Raw genomic sequence first — 22,009 nt, forward strand, 5'->3', positions numbered from 1 at the left:
GCTGAGTATCGGGGTTGCTGAGTCAGCTGTATTACCTGGGAGTCTTAGTGGGGCAAGGTGACAAAATCGGGTGCCCCCTCTGCATGCGGGGGGACAAGGGGTGCCAAAGGCCGAGTGCGTCCATCCAGGGAATTACTGAGTGGCTTCAGCTGCAGCTATCACTGTCCTGTGTCCAAAACATAGTGGAGGTACTGGGACTCCATCAGGGCTTCCAGTGTGTTCCGGTTGAGACCCCTTCAAACACAGCAGGACTCCCTTTGGGATTATTGATCTGAAGGAGGGGCAGGGCGAGTGCAGGAGGAACCATGCGACTGCATGGTGGAAAGCCAATTTCTCCTGGTATGATTGTTTGTTGACTTTTATTCTAAAAATGGTGTCAGGAATTGGTGCTGGTTTTCAGGCTTTTGTTAGCTGGGTGGGTGAAGTGGCCGTGAACAACATTTTTTCCATTCATGACCATCTGTATGTGGAGGACAAAGTGAGCCGGGATCTGCAGCGTGGGGAAGAGAGCTCATCTTTTGAAAAGAATAGCTGGACTATTAAAGCTTTTTGCTGAACTCTCTGTTGCAATAATGTCCCCGATCTGTTCTGAGAGAAGTCTGTGTTGCTGACAAGTAAAGACTTTTTTTACACTTGTGTGAAATGCCTTGCTAGAATAAACTATATAAAGCAGTTGTGTGTAACGATTTTCTTCTGAACTATTAAGCATTACTTGATTTTGCTTGTTTAGAATTCAGCTTGCTTTCTTCAGTGTTTAGTGTAATTCCCGGCTAGGAATAAGCGCTTTATTTTTGGCTTTGTTTCTTCAAATTGTGTGGTTTAAGTGAAAATAGTATGAGGGCATGCAATCTATAGTAGGAAATACTAATCCATTTAGAGCTTTCCAAATACGGGATGATTCAAAATGGACTGAATTCAGAAAGTGCTGAACCAGGGACTGCCACTCACTGCAAACAGTTAATTCTGGCATGGAGTGGCAATGTTCAGCTGTCAGCAGCCACATGGGTTTCCTTTGCACGTGCTTTACCTTCTATCCCTGCACTAAAATTTTAATTTCCCCCTGTTTTGGAAAGGGAGGAACAAGCATTGCAGCGGAGGGGTCCTTCTTTGCGAGATGGGTGTTTGTAAGTAGGTACCTGTTTCCCTGCTGCGTTTCTGGCAGGTGGGATTGGTCCTGGGGAATTTTTTTGTTTATGGAATAATTTTGTAGATGGAGCCCGTGTCATTTGGTCTCAGTAATGTGCTAGTCCAGAGGGAAGGTACATGTGGGCAGTGCTGTACTTTTCCACCGGGAAGGATCGCTTTGTGAAAGAGTGTATTAGGGGTGTAACTGAATTAACAGACTTACCGAGTTCCTAGAAAGCGAAGTGATTCAGTGTGAAGTGCTCATCCAGAATGCCCTTGTGGTGATGAGCACAAGCTCAGCCTAAGCGGAGTCCGAGCTCACCCCCAAATCCAGCCTTCAGCTCTGCTGCCGAATTTCTAAGAGATTATCAGGCTCTCTCTGCTTAGAGCTTTGCCAGGAGTTATGTTGGAAAACTGAAAGCAAGATTGACTGGAGAGCTGCTAGAGTTTTGAAAAATAAACTCGTGAAGTGTGTTTTGTATAAATGAACAGCTGAGTCAAATTCAAAGAAGATTTTAAAGTGGTTTCCCTGCCCCCGGCAGCAAGTCTGAGATGTTGAGCTCAGAAGTGGCTTTAGCTGGTGAGGTGCTATTATTTCCTCATGGGTTTCTGGCTGCACAAGTGTGTGACCTGGGGATTTGTCACCGCAATCTTTCTGCAGATATGGCTGTGGATAAAACTGCAGAGAAACGTTTCCCTAAATGTGGAGTGGGTGCACCGTGGTTTGGTGTCGAGGAGGTTTTCAGGACCTGCTCTAGCAGCGCGTTATACAAGGGCAGAAATGAGTCAGCTCCCAAGTTCTTACAAAAAAAGGAAACCCAAACCCCCCTGGATTTTAAGAATGCCATGAAAGGTGAGGTGTGTGAGCGGCTGGCAGGAGAAGGGTGCTCAAGTCTCTCGTGGCAGGTAGGGGCTGTCCTGAATCACGCCAATGCTGCCTAGTGCACAGCTCGTGGAGCGACTGCTTGGGTGGGAACTGTAATGCTGCTGTTCGCTGGCTTCATTGATGGCTCTTGGGTTCAAAACAAGGTTTGTTTTCGTAGTGCAGCAGCTGACCACATGTTGTTCTCACCTGCCGCCTGCAAGGACTTTCTGTTAACCCAAAAGGAGACTTTTCAGGTCTCCTCATTAAGAGGGATCTTCAAGTCTATTCAGTTTTGGAAGCTTGTTCTTTTGTTTTCCAGCTATCCAAAGAGGAAGGAAATGAAGAAAAGACAGAAGATAATTTAACTACCTTGTTTCCTGGCCAAAAAAGAAGGATCTCTCATCTTGTCAAACAAGGAAATGTAAGTGCAGCTTTTAGAAACAAAAGTTTAGATTCTTTAAAGTGAGGATTTTCTGTCCTGTATGACACTGGAAAATGATGCAGTCCCAGGTTCAGGCAGTAGCGTGTGAGTTGTTTGCACTGGAATCTGTCTGTGTCGGATTTCTTTCCTCCCCTTTCTGATTTCTCAAAAACGTGGTTGGGCATCTATTACAAATGGCAGCAAAACTCTAATAAACTTTCATAAAACCAAGAGTAAGCTGTGGAAGAGTAAATGGGTTCTGCACCTTGTAACTCATTGGGATAGATTGAGATGTTAATTTTTGTACATATAGCTTCCTTCCATCACTTGGATAAAAATTAGCTGGGCACAAGGTCAGTCTGTGTCTGATGGTACTTTTTTTTGTCTCGTAGACCTAAAAGATAGCTGTAGGAATTTTGTCAGATATTTAAAACCATTACCTTATATCTGTTCTGAATCAGCCAAGATATCAACAGTATCTTGTTTGATACTCTTCTTTCACAATTGGAAAATACTTTAAGTGCAGAGGAGAAGAATTAAAAAAAAAGGCAAGGAAGACATTCTGATTTTTTTTATTTCTTTCTCACTGGGATTTTAATTCATGTTTTCTCTGAGTGTTTCCCGCCAGGTGCTGAGCACAGATTAGTCAGTTTTCTGTTCCAGCAGGATAAGAGTGGAGACTTACGCACTGATTTGAGCTGGGAAGTCCAAATTAATTGTTCTTCCTTTCCTCTCTGCCTAGAAAAGGTTTCTTTGCTTTTAATAATTTGAAGCCCTGAGGTCAATACAATGCGTTTTATTTAACTACGTATCTTCAGCCAGTTCATGTGTTTTGATAAGGGCCCTTTCTTCCAAAGTGAAGAGATAAGAAACTGAAGCAAATGGGTTGGAAATTCATTAACTCAAATATTTATTGTAAATAGGTGCCTTTTAGACATGTACAGATCTTTAAATATATTTTCTTAATGTGACAGCTGATCCCAAAACGCTTTCCAAAGATGTGAGCCCCAGCACAGCCATTGCGTGGGCAAACAGAGCCGATCTGGTGTGCTCAGCAGCAGCTGCCGTGAGCACGCACTGGGACGTGCGTTCCCTGGAGTATCTCAGCTCGGCGCTGCTGCCAAGTCTGTTCAGGAGGTGCCGTAAGACCTGAACTGCTGCTTTTACGCGCAGAGTTGAGGCTCGTGCTTTGCTGCGTCCCTCCAAGTCGAATATTTGCTCAGTCGTGCTTGTGATTTATACCTCAAGGACTGAGCAAGCAGAAGGAGAGGGAGCTGAGTTCTAGTTTAGTTGCCGGGGGAAATGGTGGGCCAAAGGAATTGAAGGTGAGGCAGAGAATGAGTGTCCTGTCCTGCTCGGAAGTCTGTAATTATAGTTGAATGGCTGACTGCACTCAGTTTGGTATCCAGAAGCTGGTGTCAGCATCAGAGACCAGGAATGCAGGAGGTGCCAGCTTGCGCCCAATTTGTGGTCTCTCCCATGTTACACCTGGGCTGTGCGAGCGCACCCTTCTCTGAAGAAATTTCAGGAGGGAAGGCCTGTTTCTCAGATTTCAAAGGTTATTAAGTAGTGTGGAGAAGTGTGTACTACTGTTGCTTCTCTTGTACGTCTGCTGCTAGAAAACTTCTCTCTTTGCTGACATAATTTCTGGCACCTTTCCTGCAACCTAAATTTGGACATCAAAGAAAATGCATGTGTAACTTGTTTGTGCTAGTAACAGCTGAAGCAGTGAAATGCCTCCAGAAGTAGGCAGGGGCAGAGCCTGTTTAAAATTCAGAGCTCAGTTTATGTAATGCTCTAATCCCATAAATACATATATGTGAGAATTTTAAGTAGTTACAGGAACTAGGGACCTGAAACAAGGCTGCTGAGAGGCAGGGAGCTGCTGTAATGCAAGGGTAGATGGCACTGGTTCTTCAGCATGGGAAGGACAGAGAGGGAGAGAGCCGTGAAACTCAGCATCATGTAGCAAAGGGGAATGGAGAGTAGTTGGTCACTTTTTCATTGCAATATAAACTAAAGAAGCATGCAGTAGGAGCACGGGCTAGATTCATTTTCTAGTGTAAGACTGTAGAGTTGAGAGTATTGGCAGAGTCCAGAAGTGGGTTGGGCACAGTGATGGGGAGCATCATGCCATTAAACAAGCAGTTCGAATACCACCTACCAATTTAGGAACGTGCCAGAGTGCTGGGAGGCGTTGCCTGAGGGTGAATCATTAATGTAATGTTTTTTAGTAGGTGACTTTAGATATTTTGTTCTGGAAGACGGCTGGGATCATCTCCTCTCAAAAACCTGTATTTGCTAACAGAGAGGGGTTGAGGAAAAGAGACCTTTCTTGGGTGAATGGAAGCCAGAGGGTGGGGATTGAGCAGGCGAGCATGCTGGCTCTAAAACTTTTTGTCTGTGCAGGCAGAGGTCCCGAGCAAGCCTGTAATCCGGCCGTACCGTCCCCCCACCGCTCAGGAGGTCTGTTACCAGAGGATCCAGTTGGCTCAGCAGCAAGCGGCACAGCTGGCTGTGGCCGTTCAAAAGGCCTCTCTTTCTTTGCCAGGAGAAAAGAAGAGGATTGCTCACGTGCCAAATGTAGCCCTTACCGCAGCAGCCAAACAAAGTAAGCCAGCAGCGTTATTTGTGATTGTTGTCCTGTCTTCCCCCCTGTTAAAAGACACTGCCTTCTGTTTAAACTTCTCCCGAGCAGATGTGAAACTATCCAGAGATGCGTAGCATTGGCCATGACCTGAATTTTTGCTGATAGTGACCAGTGGGGGGTCTTTCCCCTGAGAAATTCCATCCTGTTCTGAAAAGTGACAGACGAGACATACAGCCCCGTTCCCCTGCCCGTCTTGCCCAGCCTCCCTCACTTCAGCCTGTTCTTTTTCGGTTTCTTCCTTGGAGCATGTTTGCTCCTCATTCGCTCTCCCATTCAAGCCGTCAGAGGTGGCACAGGAGGGAAGTACTAATTAATGCACATTGGTATCCCTTTGTAGTTGGAAGGACTCAGAGCTGACGTGTTGCAGTTAGTGCATTGTAGCTGACAGGGTTACCTCTTTAAACTCTGCTGACTCAGTTACCCCAAAACAAACAGAAATGAGGCACGTTTCCTGGCAGAAGGTTCCTTCATTCTTGCCTGGAAGGCGGTAAAATTAGCCAATTTGTATGCCTTTAGAGGCTTCCATTTGAAAAAATCACAGCTTGCAGCATGGTCCTTCTACAGTAAGTTCATTTTGGCAACTTGAAGCCCGGTGGTGGGATTTCTACCTAAGTATGTTTTCTGTTTCTTGCAGGCCTCGTGAGTAGTAAGACGACTGTTGCTGGCAGGAGTGTCACACCTTCCAATGACTCTGAAGCACCCACCCTTTCTCTGAAGGCTTGCACCTTAGCTGGGATGGCTTCAAAGACCACCAGCACCATCGTGCCGAAAAGGATAGCTCATGTTCCCTCCTTACAGGTAAGAGAAATTTGAAATCTTTCTGGTCATTCCCCATTGAGGGTGCTTTGTTTAACCATGCTGCTCCAAACTTAGCACGCTCTGAAAAGGGGTGTTTTGATTAGGTTGATTAAATGCATTTGCTTCTTCCTGTGGTTTTCCTTGATAGCATTGTATAAAAAAAATAAACACTTGAGGGGTAGAAGCTTAAAAAGGCAGAAATACTTAAGCGTTGCTCTGATCTCTTTGAATATTGATCGCTCATCTTCAGTTTGAGTCTTCTGTTGTGCTGTCTGGCTAGGTGTGTAGCTGTTTGTGTCAGGGACTTGGAGCCTCTCGTGTTCAAAAGGTATGGCTGGATTAATGCCCTTCCCGGGCTTTGTGGGCCGTACTGAGGAATTGTTATGGGTTATGAATTATGTCCCACAGTGACCTATATAGTTAAAATGTAATCATTTGAACTTCATGCTGCTGTTAATATTTGGAGAAAAAAATCTTTTTTTTTTTTTTTTAAATTTTTTCTCCTGGGATACCTGCTCAGCCTTTGGATACTTTTGCTATGAGTTCCTTAGCAAAAAAGTCCCTCCTTTCCCCATGAGCACTGGGGAACATGTTACTCACTAAGATAATTCAGAATAGAGTTCCTCACGTAGCAGCATGTGGATGGCATAAGCAGCTGTTTGCTGGAGTGGTTGGTAAGGAATGTGGTTAGTGGCAGGACTTGATTAAAGATATCTTATTGATGATATCTTTTGTCAAGATATGTCATAACATACTCTGATTTTTTCTGTAGCAGTGAAAAGTCATTTTCTTCCTTCCCCACCCAAAAAGTCACCATAGTGACTTATAACTTGAAGCTGATTAAAAATAAAAGAAACAACTGAAAGGATAAAATATTTACCAGTGTTACAGAGGTGCTTAAGGGTATCATTGGAGGTCGAGAAAATATATATATATGTAACGAAAAGGACCAAAGTGGAAGTCTCATGAGGAAAATGAGCACTCTTCCCATTGAGATAGGACCAGTTGCTCATACCTTCTGTAGAGCTCTTTTGATTATAGATTGCGGCAGATGGTTTGGTTTGTGGCTATCTCTTGGGTGGGGTGGAGAAAGACTGACAAAACAATTGGTTAGTTTATAGGTGAACATACGGTTTCTTCTCCAAAAACAGAGGCAAATTGTGTTGATTTGGCAGATAAACTGATGTTAAATGGAAAACTGCAGTGGTAGGTCATAACTCGGTCCAACATGCAGTTTTTACGCATGAAGATGATGTCATTCAATTTAAGGGGGAAATCCTTTCAGGAGCGTCATGACTGGCGTTAAAAAAGGAAGAGAAAACCCCAATGCAGTAAAGTTACAGGAATCCCACAGAAAGTGTGATGATTTAGCTGGCTGCCAGCCTGGCAGGAGTGGGCCTCCCATTCTCTCTTCACAGCCAGAGCACTGAAAAGAAAACCATGTCTGTCGTGCACATAACTGGTGCCATGTGTTCACGTCTCCAAGTCCAAGCGTGGTGCTTGGTACCGTGCTAATCTTGAATCTCTTAACATAAATGTCATCATTTTCGTGGTCTGGAATGCTTGTATGTGTAAATGCAGTGTTGTGACTAATGCCACTGGGAGTCCTTGGCAGCTGGATGAGTTACATAATGAGACATGGTTGTTTTTTGAAGTAGTTCAAAAACTGAAGGTGGTACAAAAGCTTCAAGTGGCGCTTTTAGTACCAAAAATGTTATTTTTAGCTTTGGACAGATTTTCAGAAAGGAAGTCATGCCTCTATTAATAACGTAGCAGGAAATGTGAGAGCCTCAGAGCAACATACTTTTTAAACCCTGAATAGCCTCTCTCTCTCTCTCTCTCTCTCTGTCTCATCTCTAGAGCGCCAGCTTACAGAGGCCTGTTATTCCCACAGAATTTGGTGCTAAAGTCCCAACAAACATTCGTCAAAGATATCTCAATCTTTTCATTGATGAGTGCCTGAAATTCTGCTCCTCCTCCCAGGAAGCATTTGACAAGGTCTGTACTGATGCTTGCTTCTTATGAATCAAGTCTGCAGCAGAGAATAACATCCTCTGCCTTGGCTAAGACCTTCTAAAATTGCAGCAAATCCAGAAAATTCTCCTATCCACATGTAATTCCAGACTGGACAATAGAAAATGTAATTCCAGGGGGGGTTTCCAGTAGGAAGTCCCATCTTTTCCTTCATTTGTAAAGCATGCACGATCTTTTTGATAACCCCAGAGGAGGGACATAGGGGAATGTGTATTATGGTCAAGCTGGACGAAAAGGCCTCTTGCTCTGGTACAGCAGCAAATACCTCCTGGAATCTAAGTGTTCAGCAGAGGTAAGTGTTTGAGATAGATGTAACTGGTAAAACTTGCTGCTTATGAACTGCGAGGCTTTTAAGGAGCCTTCTAGCAGTAGGATTTCCAAAAGCAGAGTTGAGAAAGTAATGTGTTTTATTGGAAGACTTTGGCCATTCATGTTAGTTGGGTAAATACGAGACATCGTGTGGTGTGTTTTGTAACCAAAGCAGAGCCACGAGGATTTCTTTTGTGGGATTTCACCTTCACAGCTCCCTAGGTGGAATGTTTCTGTTGCATCCAATGAGTGACCATTTGCCAAACTTCCTTTTCGTGCCAGTTAAGATCTTGCACTGCCACCGAAGTGGGGAAAACAGCTTTCCCCAGGCAGTTCCAGAACTGCTTTGTTAATCTGTTAGGGAAGGTTTCACATGAAAATGCTTCTTCCAGCAGTTTGTTTAAAATACAATATTTTTTTTTCTCTTACTCACCTAAGCAGGCCCCAGAACCAGTATATATTTGTGCCATGTTCCACTTTATTACTCGATTCCTTGACAGGCAATTTTTTTTGCTATCCTACTTGGATTCTGTATTTTAAGAGCCAAACGTTTCTTTTCTCCAAAAGCAGTAGTGGAACAAAAGTATGTAGTAATGAATTGCATTGTTTGCAGGCTCTGTCAGAAGAGAAGGTGGCTTATGAACGTAGCACCAGTCGCAACATCTACCTGAATGTGGCAGTGAACACCTTAAAGAAGCTCCGAAGCCTAGTGCCCAATTCCCCGTCCAGTACGAACAGTACGTACCACGTTTGTGGTTTAATAATCGGAGCCCTGCTTGGATTAGAAGCCACGGAGAGAAACTTGTTGAAAAGACAGACCCATTTCTCAGAAGCATTATGCTGAAAGGCAAACAACTCCAGTTAGCTTTTTATAGTCTGGCAAGCTTTAATGGGCCTTCAAGAGGCAAGTCCTGCAATGCTTTGTTGGCTGTCTGAACCTAAATGGAGATAATGCCACATGGATGTTTTTTTTTTAGCACAAGTTCTTTAAAATGAAAAGCCCCGCTAATGGAGTAACTTTCACATGATGCCTTCAAAGTGATAGACTCGTCCATCACTGCAGAAATCTGTTACACACATTAAGCTTCAAGAGAGAAACGAAGAGGGTTAAGACATTTCATTATTGGCTCTCGAGAGGGTACATTAAACAATCAATTTGTGCTGTTCTTGTGAATTTTTTTTTTCCTGGTCTCTTCCCTTTTCTCCCCTCTGTCTTCATTACCTTCATGGCCATTAGTCAGAGTGGCTGAACTTGGGAGGCTGGCCTTTAGGAGAGGGCTGCCAGTTAATGATTAGCAAAAAGCACCTATCTGCCATTATCTGATGTGCTGAGCATATTCTAGAGCTCTGAAGCTCCTTTCTAAAAGAAGTTGAAAGATTCAGCGTGGGAGTCTGGTCTGTAGGGACCTAACAACAAAGCTGCTCACTGTGGGTGGGTGATGCCACCATGCAGCACATGACTGGGTCGAGTTGCCTCTGTGCTTAGTCCTCTCTTGCTTTTGGTCAGTAGGAGGGCTTGCTATGCAGAGTAAGCAGGTAGAGCTACCAGGGTTTCCAGGGGAACTGTAAAAATGTCCTTGCTGCCCTTAAAAAACGTTGCTGTGGGTTGACAGTGCAAACAGAAAGCTCCGCAAGGTGCTAGAATGAAAATGCTAGGCCACCACCTTACACGTGCCAATTTCTGGAGCAGAGCAAGAATTCAAGAGGATAAATGCAGTCCTCCTTTTGCCGATGTGTAGTGCCCCAAACTCGAGGACTGAAGTCACTTACTCTTACTCAGCTGGGTACCTGATCTCTGTCTTGTTTTGCTTCTTCCCTTCTCGCTGCAGAGACAAGCAACAAGAAAGTAGTGTCCCATGAAGCTGTGCTGGGAGGGAAGCTTGCTGCTAAGACAAGCTTTACTCTGAACCGGTCAGGGAGCTTGAGAGCAGAGGATTTAACAGGTAAGACCCTGCTCCTGCAAGGCTGTAACCTGTAAATTATAGCTGGAGGTATAACGCTGTGGCTGGGGAGAAGCAGGATCTGGCAGATGGCATGAAGTGCTGTGATTTATCTGCGGGCCAGTGTTAGGAGTTATTACCCAACTGCAGTGCAGTCCTGCAGCGTCGCTGGGTGAATGGTACGCCACTCTGATCAGCGGCTTCCTTGCTTCCCCGCTTTGGGCTGCGAGTTCGCTGGTGTAGTACGCATGGCTTTACTGATGTAGCATCAGTAACTGTTCAGAGCTGCCTCTTGTGTTTTGGGTATTACTGACTTTTGGGCTTTTATTTCTGTCTGGATTTTACTTTAACTTTCTTGCCCTGAAGCAGTACTTTACAATGTGCCTGACAGATTAAAAGGCAAACTTACAAATATCTCCATCTGCTCTGCAGGGCTCAATTTCACGTTTACGAATGTCATAGTAAGGTCATATCGTAGCCAAAGGCTTGTGCCACAAGCATTATTCATGTTGGCTCAAATCGGTTATGGGTATTTCAGTTGCCAAGAGATGCAGGCAAATTATTGAGGAGATCAGAGAAGAGACAGGGAGGCCACGGAGCAGAAGGAATTGACATGGAGAAAGCTTAAAAGGGCCTGTATAGCTCCGCTAAGCAACATCAAAGGGTACACAGCAATATTGGAAGGGTTTTAACGTAGCAGCGAAAGAAGAGATATTGAGCAGAGTGCAAGAAGTTATAATTATTCTGTGAAATGAAATGAGCAGCCTGAAATCAACAGCAGGAAGAAAGCTTCTAATAATGAATTTTTTAGCTAGCTGTGGGTGGCCTTTGAGGGGTATTCTTTGGGCTATGTTACAAATTATCAGTTAAAGCATTTAAAACATTAAAATGGGAGAGGTCTCACATTGGTAACAAAAAGGCCTGAAGATGGGCCCTTTGGAGGAAGTCTGTTTCAGCTGTGTTTTCCAGATGTAATGCTGGTTGTTGAAGAGGTTAAAAATCAGCTTGTACACTAATGATCAGATTTTGAAAAATACTGCCCTGGCACCTATTTCTCTGTCAATCCTGAACAAAGGCAGTGGAAGCAAGTTTAAAATAGTGAGAGTCCCTGCCAGGAGGCTTGATAAAGCAAAAAACAGTAAGAGAAACAGCCCCTACTTAAGTGATCTGGCTTCAGCATTGTCTTTGTGTGCAGGAGCTGCCTTGTACCGACGACTAAAGGAGTATCTCATGACTGAGGAGCAGCTGAAGGAAAATGGTTACCCAATGCCTCACCCAGAGAAACCCGGCCGTGCTGTCCTTTTCACTGCAGAGGAGAAGAAAACAATTGACTGTAAGCTCAGCTGGCTCTTTCATTCTGCAAGGTTTGCTAGATGCATTGCAACTGGAGATGCCTGTCCTGCTTGCAAACGGTCTTTTTGCATAAAGATGTTCTTGGTCTCAGCGTGGAGCCATTTGCTCCTGTTGTGATGGGACTCCTTGGCTGTGATCTCTGTCTCTGGGGCCAGCCGGCCTCAGAGGAGAGGAGTGTGGCTGCAGAGGTCTGCTGCCTTTCTAGAGGACGAGTTTCTTCAGCTTGCATGTCACGAGAATGTTATTTTTGACACAAGGTTTATGGTTTGTGGTACGTGGGGCTGTGAGGCTGAGTGAGGTTTCTAACTGCTGCCAACGAATACGAATTGGTCAGGTTGCCTCCCTGGACAAGCTGCCTCAGCCACCCCCTGTGAGGGCACATGTTTTGCGCTTGCTCACTCAGTGCAGGTTTTGACTCCAGCTTTGTTGCCTGGAGGCTGCCTGCTGCTGTGGCAAGGGAATTGGTTGGAGAGGCTCCTGTTTAGCACCTGATGACGCTCCCCTCTTGCAGGGGAAGGACGTTTTTGTGCCTCTCTGCATATGAACTGCTGTTACGGTGTGATATGGATCGACATTGGGCCAGGCTGGTTTTGCATGGGTCATGCCTTGCTGGTTTGGATTGCACAGTCTTCTGCTTGATCTCTTGACAGCGGTGGGCCAGGTAGTTCCCAAAAGCCCTTTTTGCAACTGGACAAAATAATCCCCCAGGTTTCCTCAGGACAGGGTAGAGTCCTCTTCTGTCTGAATTTTCTGAACTCCTGTAGTAGGATTTATGCTTCTCAAACACTGATTAGAGCAAGCTGTGATGCAGCAGGGATAAAACACATACTTAGGGTATACTTAGAGGTGCCTTGCCACACTCCTCTTTGGAGAGACCTTGCTAAAGTGTGTTAAGTGCTCATCCACGTTAACACCTTGTGTCTACATTTGTCCTGTGGTTGCTGAAGCAACCTGTACGAAAGCTCTCTTGCATTAACACTGTCAAGTACTGTACTTGTTAGAGCCCTTTTCTCCAGTTAACCAGCCAGCTCCTTTATACGATTCTGAGATCACGTTCCTGGTTCTGTTTCTGTAGTTTCCTGCAGATGTTGCAGGATCTTTGTATTTGTTCTTCTTTAACTAAAGCTATGGCTAGTCTGCTAATGCTGCGACTATGGTCAGTGGACAAAAATGGTCTAGACTGGTGTTATACAGAGCTGGGAATGTGCTAGCAGCTTAAATCCTCACACTAGAACTCGGGGAATTGCATGGAGATCAGAAGCACAACCGTCAACTCCTTTACTGTAGCTTTTTGCATCTGCTTTCTCTGAATTGTAGGCAGTGCAAGTACAGATGACAGGAGGGAGAAGTCCGTCACTGCCCCCTCAATAGGCCAGGCTGTGCTGTAAGTGTTCCTGTTTTTAGATGCTGAAGAATCCTTACAGAAAAGCTGTGCCCAGGAAGAACTCAAATGTCATTTGGAAGTGACAAGGCACAGATCGCCTGGAAACCAGGCTTCATTAGCTCTGATGTCCAAAGAATGACTTATTTATCCTGTTTCTTAAAATAACTGTGTTAAGAGTACAACGTAATTTGCTGTGGATGGAGAAACAGTGCAGCAAATGTTGATGTGAACTGTGTTGGAGGTGATGTTGCACACCAAAAGCACTAGGGAGCCTCATTTGCCTCTGAGAAGTTTGGGGTGCATATGCTACAGGACTGCTTTTTCAGAGGGATTGCTATGTCATTATGGGAGTTTGAAACAACATTTGGAATCCTTTTTAACAGGAAAAATTGTTCCATGGTGTTTGGGGCTTGAGTGATTCTGATTTACTTGTGCTTTGGCCAAGTTTAAGGTGAAGGATTTCTAGTGACCTGACTCTTGGTTCTCTCTTCTCGTAAAGCCTCCTGCAGGATTTGTTGTCGCTGCGGCACCGAGTACATGGTCTCAGCCTCTGGGAACTGCATTCGCAAAGAGGAGTGTGTCCATCACTGGGGAAGGCTACGCAAGCAGAGAGGTATATCTCTTCAAAGAGGGCTCAGTCGCATGCTAGCTGTGCTCTAGCTCCGAACACAGTCTCTACCTCGGGTCTGAGTTGCTGTGGAACATTTTGTGGCTTTTGGGACTTGTCACACTCACAGGTTGTGACAGTTCCTAGTTTTGTCACTGGGTGGCCCTGCTGCTGCTGAAATAGCCTTGCGAAGAGCTGCTGGGGAGTAGTGGTACGGTCCTGAAAATGTGACACTGGGGCTGGAGCAGAGGTTGTTCATCTTTCTGTTTAAAAAAAGTAAAAGAAAAAACAAACCTTCCTGTGCCTTTTGAAAAAATCAGTCTTTGTAGGAGGCTGACTTGGGAGCACTAGACGTCTGTCACTGCCCAGGAGAGTTACTGGTCTTGGTTGAATTCATTTGCGGCAAGACGCTAACCTAGTTTGAGCTCTGCTGTGGTTTTCCATCAAAGCATCCAGGTGGCTTCTGGAGTTTGTCTGGCTGAGTGTGAGAGACTTAAACTCTTTCGATTGCTGTGTGCGAATCCATACTTATTTTTCCTCTTTGTTTGACACATTTTTGTTGCTGTAGTCATCTAGGATATCTCTGCCTGTGAGAGCAAAAGTTTAGGTCTCTTGTTAACAGGACTCTTCTCTTTGACTCTTACCTCTTGCTCTTTCAGTGCCAGGTGGATGGGAAACTCATTACAGCTGCTGCTCAGGAGCCGTGGGTTCACCAGGCTGCCAGGTTGCTAAAGTAAGTTATTGAGCAACACCTTTTTATTCTCAATGACATTTGTCCTCTGCTTACAATGGTGATGGCTGTGTAATCGTTGTTTAAGCCTTTAGAAGAATGGTGGCTTACCTTAAGTGGCGAAAACAAGTATTTCTTAAATATCTTTTGCTATGCAAAGGTAGGAAAATTCAATGTTTGGCAGGAAGGAGGAGACTCAGCTGTCTGGAGTGAGGTCGTTTCATTTGTTCTAAGCAAATGCCAGTGGACTAAGCTCCCCAGCAAAAGCTCAGGTACAGACTTCTTTAGGGAAACATTGAGGAAGTGAGAAATAAGGAATTTCCTTTCAAGGAGCAGTCTCAGGGCCTTGACAACAGTGTACCAAAACCTTTTTCCCATTTTTTCCTTTCTCAGATGGCCGTGCTAAGGTAACTTTCTGCTGTAGGCCAAATCTTTTCTTAGTTTTCTGTTTACTGCATGCCCTTTATTGTATTAAGGGGAGGAACCTTCCCAAGGAGCCTGTTGTAACTCATAAATATTACTTCTCTTGAGGAGGGGCGGGGGGAAGGGATCCCAGCACTAGAAAGCAGAATGAAAAACCTGCTCAGGATTAGAGTTTTGGCCCTTTGATAGAGCTGAACACTGTTTGGGACACCTTTGCACAGGTGCTTTTTTTTTTCCCCTTAGGCAACAGGAGAGTTGGCTTCCCAGCCTGGCATCACTGGTCCTCTCGGACCATTGACTGAAGGGAGCAATCCGTCGTTTGCCTCTCCCTCAGGTCTCTGGGAATGCTCCTCATCACTTGTTTCAGTGGCATTTTTATATTTGGCAGCTGCCATGCAGGGGAGAGGAGCATGATGCAGAACCAAGGGAGAGGGGATCTAAAAGGGTCACGTCCAGTGGAAGGGGCTCCCAGAGCATATCTGTCACAAGGCATCTTCTTGTCCCACTGTTTGAAAGACCTCAAGTGATACAGGGCCAGCAAGGCTGGCTGTAGGTTCTGGAGAGGTGTGTGTCCTTCTTGTTCCGGCCAAAAGCTAGAGCTAGGAAGTGAATTCTGGGGCAGAATTCAAGGCTTGTTAAAATAGGAAGAATTGTCTATATGGGCACCCTAAAAGCCTGCTCTGCACAGTATGAAGCATGGATGGGATCAGGCAGGCTGCTACTTCTCCTATTTCTTTTTCATGTGAAATCAGGATCCCTTTTTAATCAGTGTTCCAAAAAACGTCCAGCAGGGAAGTCGGGAGAAATTGATGGGGCTATAAAAACATGACTTCTCCGCATGTTTTTGCGTGGCTGTTGTGGACCATAAAACCTCATGGCCTTTTAAGAAACATACAATCTCTCTAATAGCCTCTTACTCAATGAAGCATGCCGGCAGTGCTCCAGGGCTCAGGCATCCATTCGCATCTGCCTCCTAGTTGTTGTGCTGCTACAGATCACTATGTTCTGGCTTTCTTGGTTTTCTCACCCAAATGAGCGAGTTTCACAGCATCCTTTGGTAGATGTAAGGTTGGAGACCACAGCCTGCTCAGGATGAGAGTATGCAATGAGATATTGGGATGTTTGACTACTGGGGAGCACAGTATCTTTCAGCTTTGAAGGAGGGCATTGAAAACAGCAAATATTTGTAATAAGAAACTGTTCTAAGTAACTAGATCCGTAACTGGTTAGAGAAGCATGTCTGTGTCTTTTCCTTTCAAATACATTTGAGATGTGCCTGTCTGGATTATGCTGCAGTTAGCCAGTGTGGCAGGAGATGGCAGGATGGAGCTGTGCTCGTACCTACTGCTCCCCAGCAGCGGAGGAGTCTGGAGCTGCTGTTCTTCGTGGTAACTGAGTCTGCTTCTTTCTCTGGTCTGAAAAACAGAAGCAACTTTTCTGCCCTCCTCTCAGCAAGGAAGAATTGGACAGTTGCAGAACATCAACTAGTGTAGAAAAATACCTTTTTTTTTTTTTTCCTTTCCTTCACTGCCCACTTATATTATATTACAGAGGGAAGGAAGGGATCAAGCTGCAGGGGAGAGAAACGTTTACTATCTGTTGGCCTGGTAATCTGCTCTACCCATTTCTTTAGCAAAACAGTTGGATTCATGGGCATGGATGCAGAATGGACAAGCGTGGCCTCTTGCTCCTGGGAAACAACTAACCATGCAGCCTTTGAGCAGTGCTGGCTTTGGATACAGGGAGAGATTGGACTCAGTGTTGGCACAGCAGCCTCGTTAACTTCAAATGATGCAGTTCTCTGTACCCTGGCTGCACCTGCAGTAATAACCTGTGCAGGAGAATATGCATATCCTTGCTTTGGTTATTCCTCTGCCTACAGGTTTCAGCTTTACAAGTGCCTCCGTTCCTCATCTCTCCAGGCTTTCTATCCTGAGATGAACAAGTACAGTTTGGTTCCTTGTAGGGTGAGATCTGAGAGAAGCACGATGGAGGAGGCTGTATGCAGGCTGCTGTGATTGTGCGCGATGCATTGAGATTTAGGGATAGACAAAACTTAAACAAAACAAAAAAACCCCACTGGGGAATAAGGGAGAGAGCGCGTCACCTCTGGGTGTGGTGCAGCGGTTTAATTTGTCCTAAAACCGTGTTAGTGGACAAAAGGGCAGCCACAATCTCTGCCTTGCCCTTGATTACGTGTTCCTGCTTCCCCACTGGTGCAGTGCTGCAGGTAACCGGACCAGCACAATCGTCCAGTTTAAAACTCCCCCTGCAAAGAAGGCTTTGAGGCTGACCAAGTAGGGTGGGATCTGTGGCTGCGCAGGAGAGGAGAGTGGGAGTGCCTGTTGCAACAGCGGCTTAGTCTTGCATTGGCTTAAGCCACTTGTGAAATCGCTCCCTAAGTTTTCCTGCTAGCTTGGGGTGCTCTTGTGTGCTGGATCTTGTTGACCCTAGAGCTTTAGCTGGGGATAATGAAGAGTGGTTGAAAATACTCTCTATTTATTGCCTCAAGTGCTGGTAGGCAGTAGCTCCTGTTTGTCTGCAAACTAACTGGTTTTGGAATACAGTGGCTTTTATTTGTATGCACACATTGACATTTTCTGGTACTTCATTACACCAGTTTCTCGTGCTGTCCATGGGCTATGATACACCTGATGCTAACGCTCGAGCAGGAATGTCTGGGATTAGAATCCTGCACCTGGGCATGTCTTGGCTGCAAGCTAAAGCAGGAACCAGCACCTGGAGTTAGATCAGTGTAAGACCTCAGTGTGACCTTTTCTGAGTAATTCTACTCCAAATTGAAAGTTGAAAGCTACTTGTGCCTAGATGTGTGATGTCTCGCTCCTACGTGAGCTGTCGATATGGTGCCATTAGCCCTGATCTGGCTTTGGAATCAGGGTTGCACATGGCTACGTTTGCTATTGTGGTGAACTTCTCAGACCGACTGGTAGGCAAAACTTATTCAACCTTTAGAAATGATAAAAAAAAATCTTTTCGTTTAAATGGGAGGTTCTGTTGAAGTGGACGTTTTGGATTCTTTTTCCTACCATCAATAATTGTCCCTTTTTTTTTTTTCTTTAAGCAACATGTTCACGATGGGCGAAAGGAGAGCCTTGATGGCTTTGTGAAGACTTTTGAGAAGTTGCCTACAACTGAGGGCTACCCTGGAATCTACGCGTTAGACTGTGAAATGGTGGGTCCCTAACGATATGGGCAATGCACAAGCAAAATAAAGCTTTTTGGGAAAGGCCGAGGGTGTGATACAAGTGGCTGAAGGAAAGCTCTGTTCCCTTACCATCTTCTTTCCTTTCTACTGTGGACTCTAAATCATATTGGTCCTGTACATTTAAATTGGCTTTTATTAATTAGTTTTAGCAACGTGTGTTTCATTTGAGGCTGCGTGCACCATTGAAAAGCTGCAGCTAGCTGGCCGATATTGAGCAGTGTTTGCTGGCTGGCCTTGCTACACTAGATGTGCTGCATTTTGGGAGCTGCAGCACTTTGGTGAATGGCTCCATTGCTACCATGCCGTGGTTGGCATGCATTTGTCTTCATGTCTGCTCTGTTGCTTGCAGTGCTACACTAAGCAAGGACTGGAGCTGACAAGAGTAACTGTGATCAACTCTGACCTGAAAGTGGTATACGACACCTTCGTCAAACCGGACACCAAGGTGGTGGACTATAACACCAGGTAAGCACGGTCCTCCTTGGGTCAGAGGTCTGTGCTCAGAATTGGGAGCTTAGGGGGAATGGCTGGGAGCGCTTGTTGAAACTCCACTGACCACCACTTCCTAGTGGCTGAGGCACTTTGGGCCTTGAGGTGTTCCTTTAGTGAAGGAAGCCCTCCTCTCTGCTCTTGCTCTGCAGATTCTCAGGTGTGACAGAAGAGGACCTGGAGAACACTAGTATCACCTTGCGGGACGTCCAAGCCGTCCTACTGAACATGTTCAGTGCAGATACCATATTGATAGGGCACAGCTTGGAAAGCGACTTATTTGCACTAAAGGTAACTTGCATGTCTTGCGTTTACATTTTCCTCTGGTTCTTTCCCACCCTGGTGTGTGTTATATGTCTCCTTTAAATTTAGGAACTGTTTATTTCCAAGAACCAGGAGGACACAGTAGATCTGTCTTGTCTCTGAGCCAGTGGGAAGCTGTCTGTGGTGGAGGAGCAAGGGAGTGGATCATGGGTGTCACTCGTGGTGTCACCCCAGCTTTTAGTGACTGGTGCTGCCCAGGGTGACAGACCTCTCTAGAGGTGACTGAGGAGGGTGAATAGAGCAGGGCTGGTTGGGAGGACTGATCTCGAATCATTTGCCTTTCACCCCTGCCAAGAATCCTCCGCTAGTGTCAGCATCGTTTGACTGGCTTGAAGATGTGCTCAGCCAGGGTCAGGGCATGAAGAGGGGAGGCTCTGGAGTCCCTCTGCCCTCTGGATGTCCACAGTAACTATTTTAGAAACAGGACAAGCCTCTTCATTGTCTCTGCCACTGGAGAGAATTCTCGTGGTTTCTCTTCTAATGTTAAAATGTCTGTTTTCTCTGAGTGAGGTTCTCTACCTGGTTTGCTGTGATTTGTGGTGTTACTTTGATCAAGCTATTTTGACCTTTTATCTGTTTTGTGTCCTGCCTGGCCCTTGTCAATCTGGCCTGCACATCTCTCGGGCATCTCTGCTGTCCTCGAGGGAGGGCTGTCGTCTCCCCTTGCACTCTGAACTTAGATCCCCAGGGGCTTGTCCAGGGTCACCAAGAAAGCGTGCGGCAGGCAGGAGCTGAGTCTTTAGTCTATGCTTACAAGCCAGAACTTCCTCCAGCCATTCTTTATTGTGTGGCTTCGTTGATGAAGCAGTTGCGGCTGCCAACGCATGGCAACGGTTTGGAAGCAGGAGGTTTTAATGCCTGCAAAGCGCTTTACCTCTCTATGGCACCCTTTATCCCAGCCTCTCAGAGAGTTCATCATCATCATAAAAAAATTATTTACAGTTTTATCAGCACAAGATGACTGCATTGGCCTCTTAGAGGCATGATTTTCTCTTAGCATCGCAGATACTGCCAAGAGAACGAACCCGAGAGCAATATAGCAGAGCGTGACAGGCAGTGGCATGTCAAGTCGTAATGTCTGAAGGCTGTGGCAGTAAAGTCGACATCTCGCTAATGGCCATGGCAAGCTCCAAATGGTGATAGCATTTCAATTTTTATTTAAAGCTATATTATCCTGTTTCCTCAGTCATCCTGATCTACATAAGTAATTATCATTGTGCCTGGGTGGGTGCCAAACTTGACTGCAGTCTAGGAGAGACTATCCATAATGTTGGCAGTTTTATACTCCGAAGAGCGTAGCAGGTTGTTTCTGTTAAACTGCAGCTGTTCTCAGGCATTTATGGAGCTGGGCTATGAAACTATTAATGACGAAGTTGCGGATTGTCACGCAACATTAGCTGGTGCCTAGGAAGAGTTGAGGCAGATGAGGAGACTGGATTATCAGGGTCCTGTCTGAGTCATCCTGTGTCGAGACTTGCAGAGCAGTCTTTTGGTCAGGCATACAGGTTTATCTCTTAGACCTTGCATTTTACTCCTGTACTCCGGTTGTGGGACTGCCTTCATCCACGTTCCTTTAGCTCTCACTGAACACCTATTCTTGGCAACCGAGGATTAATCTTGTCTTAGCCTGAGAGTAAGAAATTAGTATTTAAAAAAAGCCAGCTTACCCTATGTTTGCGGACTCTGTCAGATGTGGCCTTTTGGTCCTCCACAGGGCCCCTTGGTGCAGGGTAGGTAGCATGTCGACCTGTTCAGCATCCTCAGTTCCTCCAGCACGATGACCCTGCATACCTAGAGGACAGCAAACCTCTTGCCTCTCCTGTGTGCCCAGGCACTTTGACCCAGACATGGGACCAGCCAGGGCCTCCCTCCCATCCACGCAGTTCCTTACGCCCAGAAGTACAAGATCTCCTTGTCCCATTTCATCCTTGCTAAGCCGGTGCTGGTTAAAAACTTCCTGTTGACTCATTGCTGCCAGACTGGAGGTTTTCAGGCTGGTTTGCACCTTGAAGGCTAGGCCTTTTCTGTAGAAGCAGTGTGGTGTACAATGGGTTAGGTACAGTTTTGACTTGCACATCCTTCCCACTTCTGTCCGCATCTTGAGAAGCAGTTGAAAGGCTGTTACAGCATTGTGGGGTCAGCTGGTTCCTCGACTTAGTTTTTCATTGTGAAAGACACTCTCAGAGGTATGCCAGCTTCTCCAGGTCAGGGATTGACCTGTCCTGTTGTTTGAGTTACACGAACTGAATCAGCCCTGAATTTCTGCTGCTTTGAATGTGCAGTTGGGCAGGGCTCTGGGGGCAGGTATGTTGGCTGGCAGAGCGTTGGGAAGCCTGTGTGCACGCATCCTTCAAGGGGGAGTCATCTTTGATTCAGCCAGAGCCTCTTGCAAGACTGGTTGGGTTGGAGCTTGGCAGCAGCATTGCATAGAGCCTGAGAGGCTGACCGGAAGATTGCTTTAGCCCGGTTAATCCTAAGGAGTGTCCGTCCCTGTGGGAGAGGGAAAATAAGCATGTTTCTTTCCTGCTCCCTCCCTCCAGCTTATCCATGGCACAGTGGTGGATACCGCGATCGTCTTTCCCCACCGGCTGGGTTTGCCTTACAAACGGGCTCTCCGGACGCTGATGGCAGACTACCTCAAGCGCATCATCCAGGACAATGGTGAGACCAACGTGGAGCTGAGAGTGAGGGTCTCGTGTCCCGTCCCACCTGGATGTGGGCTCCTTGGACCTGCCTTCCTCAGGTCTGCTGAGACCAAGCCCCATCCTCTTTGCTCCTAATCTTTTTTTTCCTGCATAGTGTCTGGCAGTAGCTGTGAATGTGTCTCTGCCACAGACAGTTTCAGTTTGAACCCTGTTCTGAGGGCCAGCAGCACTTGCTTCTTCCCTCTCTGTGCTAAGTGGGGACCAGAGGGGTGGTGTGAGAAGGCCAGAGGTAGCTCTGTCAAGGCCATGTCATGCCCTCCCATCTCTCTCTGACAAACTGAGATTGACCTTTCTGTTTGAAGCATGGCGTGCTCCTTTCTGTCTTCCTTGAGCACATTGTAAACATACTGCTGGGGAAATTGAGGCCTCCCTGACCAGCTACTCCATAGCCTGAGGGCCTACAGACTAGCAGGGCTTCAGCCCTTAATTTAAACAAGGGAACGGTGTCAGGCTAAAGTCCGGCAAAAAATGCGTTTAGTGGGAATTCTTCTACTTTAAAGCCATCGCTGTGGTTCACGGTGATCACAGACGCACCTGGGGTTGCTGTGGCAGAGGGCAGTGAGCAGCTGGGCCAGCAAGGTCAGGCAGGACCTCGTCTCGGGAAGCCTTCCTCTGTGCTTTGTGCT

General features: G+C 46.0%; 1 protein-coding gene across 8 annotated transcripts in view; it reads left to right on the forward strand.

The window, feature by feature from the left end:
* The window catches only part of REXO1 (RNA exonuclease 1 homolog), a 41,529-nt gene that overhangs the window by 16,455 nt on the left and 3,065 nt on the right, over positions 1-22,009 (forward strand). For 2 of the 8 annotated variants that reach the window (XM_075175295.1, XM_075175296.1), the window contains exons 3-15: positions 2,310-2,411; positions 4,821-5,022; positions 5,696-5,859; positions 7,720-7,857; positions 8,816-8,939; positions 10,032-10,145; positions 11,338-11,475; positions 13,379-13,492; positions 14,146-14,219; positions 17,722-17,832; positions 18,215-18,330; positions 18,507-18,645; positions 21,219-21,339. In XM_075175295.1, coding sequence (XP_075031396.1) covers positions 2,310-2,411; positions 4,821-5,022; positions 5,696-5,859; positions 7,720-7,857; positions 8,816-8,939; positions 10,032-10,145; positions 11,338-11,475; positions 13,379-13,492; positions 14,146-14,219; positions 17,722-17,832; positions 18,215-18,330; positions 18,507-18,645; positions 21,219-21,339 — 1,657 coding nt within the window. Of the gene's footprint in view, positions 1-2,309; positions 2,412-4,820; positions 5,023-5,695; positions 5,860-7,719; positions 7,858-8,815; positions 8,940-10,031; positions 10,146-11,337; positions 11,476-12,812; positions 12,880-13,378; positions 13,493-14,145; positions 14,220-14,882; positions 14,974-17,721; positions 17,833-18,214; positions 18,331-18,506; positions 18,646-21,218; positions 21,340-22,009 lie in introns of those variants that run through there. The other 6 variants (XR_012677531.1, XR_012677533.1, XR_012677532.1 and 3 more) reach the window with 6 other exon arrangements.

This window comes from Calonectris borealis, chromosome 28, assembly GCF_964195595.1.
Source record: "Calonectris borealis chromosome 28, bCalBor7.hap1.2, whole genome shotgun sequence".
In the NCBI taxonomy this organism is placed as follows: domain Eukaryota; kingdom Metazoa; phylum Chordata; class Aves; order Procellariiformes; family Procellariidae; genus Calonectris; species Calonectris borealis.